General features: G+C 46.0%; 1 protein-coding gene across 1 annotated transcript; it reads left to right on the top strand.

Annotated features, from left to right (window-relative positions):
* Positions 1 to 280: 280 nt before the first annotated feature.
* On the top strand, positions 281 to 3,302 carry LOC129680191 (T-complex protein 11-like protein 1; the record flags this gene model as incomplete). The annotated part of the gene is made up of 3 exons (XM_055611764.1): positions 281 to 288; positions 1,056 to 1,192; positions 3,106 to 3,302. Coding segments are annotated over exons 1-3 (342 nt in total), but the record flags the coding sequence as incomplete, so codon positions are not given.
* Between the last annotated feature and the right edge of the window lie 351 nt (positions 3,303 to 3,653).

Genomic DNA, 3,653 nt, shown 5'->3' with positions numbered 1-3,653 from the left:
TTCACTTGAGTGGTTCTGGTGTCTTGTCAATCACAGTTGATTCAGTCTCCAACCCCAGCTAGCCAGAACACAGATTGTCAACTCCAAATAGCAACCAGCCTTGATAGAGTCTTTAAGTGAGTCTTGCACTTCCCTCTGGAATAGCACAAGCCAGGCCTCTATCGGCTGTACTGCTCTCAACATCTTTCGGCTCCCACAGAAAAGCTCATTGAGCTTTGAACACTCAATGACTTTTCTAGCCCAAAGTTCCAAAGTCCTCCCACAACTGTCCCAAAACGACATGGTCAGGTTTGTCACAACGATACTGCATGATCCTGGCACCAGTTTGTATTAGGGTTACTGTTTGCTTTGATGAAGCACTGTGACCAGAAGCAACTTGGGGAGGAAAGGTTTTACTTCACTACAGTTGTGTATAACGGTTCATCATCAAAGGCAACGAGGACAGAAACTCCAGCAGGGCAGGATCCTGGAGACAGGAGCTCATGCAGAGCTCGTGTAAGAGTGCTGCTTACTGGAGTGCTTAGCCTGCTTTATTTTTTTTTTTTTTAATTCCTTAAAGCCTGCTTTCTTGTAGTACCCAAGATCATCAGCCCAAAGATGACACTACCCACAATGGGCTCGGCCCTCCCCGTCAATCACTAGGAAAATGTCCTACAGGCTTGCCTACAGCTCAATCTCATGGAGGCCTTTTCTCAACTGAGACTCCTTCCTCTCTGATGACTCTAGCTTATGTCAAGTTGACATAAAAGCAGCCAGCACAGGTCCTCAGAAGAACAGGAAGTGCTCTTAACCCATCTCTCCAGCCCCCAAATTCTCTTTCTCTCCTTCTTTCTCTGTAGACTAGGCTGGCCTCAAACTCCCAGAGACAGAGATCCCACCTGCCTCTGCTTTCCAGAGTGCTGGGATTACAGGCATGCACCACTGCGTCCTCCAGCTTCAAATTCATTTTCTTAATCCATTTTTCTCATTTTTCAGAGTTTTTTCCCTTTCTAAGATGAAACACGGATCTCTCTTCCTTTAAACCATGCTTGCTAATTGTTTCCTTTTTTTTTCAGGGCAATATTTTCTGTGTTGGACCTAATGAAAGTAGACATGGCCAACTTCGCTATCACCAGCATTAGGCCACGTCTCATGCAGCAGTCAGTTGAATATGAGAGGAAGAAGTTTCAGGAAGTGTTGGAGAAGCAGCCGGGTACGTAAGCTCTGTGATGCCTTTTCATTGTTGGCTTTTGGGTTGCATCTTAATTACTGTAACACGTTACATAAAAGCCAGCAACCGTTTCTAGCCCCAGACAAGACTGTATGAGGGTAGTGTAATTGGAAAAAGGAAAAGGATGGGGTGCTGTTAAACATCAAAACCAAAATACTAATAAATTAACTCAACTGACAAGCATGAGCTATGTGGATGGGGTGTGAGAGTAAAAATGAAAAGAATGAAGATTACTAGATTGAATTTTGATTTTTTTTTTTTTTCTCAAGGAAAATATCAGTTTCAGCTAGATTGTATTCTGGGTCATGATCTTTGTCCTTCATGACAAATCTCTTTTAATTAGTTTTTCTCCTGCTTATGGGAACAACAGGGAACATCACTGTTGTTTCCTCTATGCATAAATCTGTTTTCACAAATAGGAAAAATCAGCTTTTATTCTTTGTTACATCTATTGTTGGTTGGTTGGGTTTTTTTTTTTGTTTGTTTGTTTGTTTTTTTTTGGTCTGTTATTATTATTATTATTATTTTTTTTTTTTCTGAGACAGGCTCTCAAAATATATGTAGCCCTGGCTAGCCTGCAACACTGCCTTTCTAGTTCCAGGACTAACGGCACGCACTGCCACACCTAGCTTTGGTTTTGTTTTTGAGCCTGGGCTCTGAAATTGTGAAATCCAGGCTGGCCTTAAACTGACAGTCTTGCCTTTGTGTCCCAAGAGCCGGGTATAAAATTGCAGGTAAGCAGAAGAATCTAGGTTGGTTATGTTTCTACAGTGTTTACAGATGCACTGTGTGGTGAGTTTCATGTAGCCCCAGCTTTGCTGATGGGGTGAAAATGGCAGTCTCAGAGTAGCTCTTGTTGCCTGCCCAGGTTGGGTAATTCAGTGGCTCCAAAAGTTAATTTCTGCAGTCTCAAGTGGATGCTTGGGGCCAGGAAGAGTGGAAAGAGAGCAGAGCAGAAGTAGTGGGAGAAGGCTGGCACACCATTCAGTCTCTCCAGTGCCATGGTGCCCCTCAGGAGACACCTGTGGACTCAGTCTCAGATGCCAAAGAGCGTAGTAGAGTCGGCCACCAGAAGCTCAGCTGCAGTGAAAGGCTCCTTGCTGCACAGGAGCTCTCTAGAGCCTGCTCATCAGAGTCTAGTCCTTGCCTAGCATCTCAAGGTCTCCAAAGCCTGGATGCCACAGAGAAAGGCTGTCTCCAGAAGGTTAAAGGCAGGCTGAAGCCATGTGGTTCAGCAGTCAGGACCAAATGGAGAACTCTGTGCAGAGAACACCAGGGAGGAGCTGACGGCAGCGGTAACCCAGTGCCTGCTTGGTTTAAAGGAGGCCTCCACCAGGGCTGCAACTCTGCCAAGATGTGTAGGACAAATAGGGTACCTGTTGCATTACTCAGGAAAGCAGAGGGAGCATATTGGCCACTGAAAGCCAGCTGAGGCCACTGACAGTGCTCCCACTACAGTGAGTTACACACCGGTCTATGTAAGCCCTCAGTGGAAATGCTGAGCGATGCAAGGGATTCCAGCTGGTGCCCGTCCTGTTTGTGGGCCAGAAGCACTACTGTCCCTCAGAAATGATGTTGCCTGGCGTCCAGCCTCCTCAAATGCAGTGGTCACTGCTAGAGAAGAAAGTGGGAAGGAAGGGGTCAAGGCCTGGCCAGGCACTTCCTCTGTCGGCCTGTGAGGCAGGTGCATTCCTTTGTAACAGGAGTAGACTTGTCTGAGGTCATGAAGCTATCTGTGAGCAATACAGTGATTTGGATTTAGTTCTGTGGATCCCAAAGTTCATTTTCTATTCTGAAATTCACTGTCAGAATGCTCTTTACCTTCTTACAGAAAGTAATTCCAAGAAGTATCTCTGCAAGTGTCAGGGTAATGAGTGCAGCCCTGTTTTCCACAGATTCCCTGGACTTTGTCACCCAGTGGCTGGAGGAGGCCTCAAATGACCTTTTGACTCAGAAGTGCAAACATGCCCTGCCAGCTGGGGGAGGGGCTGCTGGCTCTGGGGATGCTCCAGTGCTGACCTCTGTTTCTGTCCAGAATTATGCCTATCTGAAGCTTCTGAAATGGGACCACTTTCGGAGACCTTTCCCCGAGGTAGGTGCTGCTGGGTACTTCAGCCAGTCAAGCTTTATCTCACACTGTTCAGCGTTTTTGAAAGAACCATGTTGTTTTGATGTAAATAAAACGCCAAAAAATTTCTTCTTTTTTGTTTGAAATGGTAATTACTTCTTTATAAATTTTTCAGTGTAGGAACTAATGGATTTTAGAGCTGGGCGTGGTGGTGCACACCTGTAATCCCAGCCCTTGGGGAGGCAGAGGCAGGCGGCTCTCTATGAGTTCGAGGCCAGCCTGACTGCAAAAGGAATCCAAGACAGCCAAGGCTACACAGAGAAACCCTGTCTCGGGAGGCGGGGGGAAAAGAATAAAAAGAATGGTTTGCTCTTG

The sequence above is a fragment of the Psammomys obesus genome, unplaced genomic scaffold (assembly GCF_907164565.1).
Source record: "Psammomys obesus unplaced genomic scaffold, mPsaObe1.curated_primary_1811, whole genome shotgun sequence".
Lineage (NCBI taxonomy): Eukaryota > Metazoa > Chordata > Mammalia > Rodentia > Muridae > Psammomys > Psammomys obesus.
Note: the sequence above shows the minus strand (reverse complement) of the source record. Positions and strands in the feature narration are given on the sequence as shown.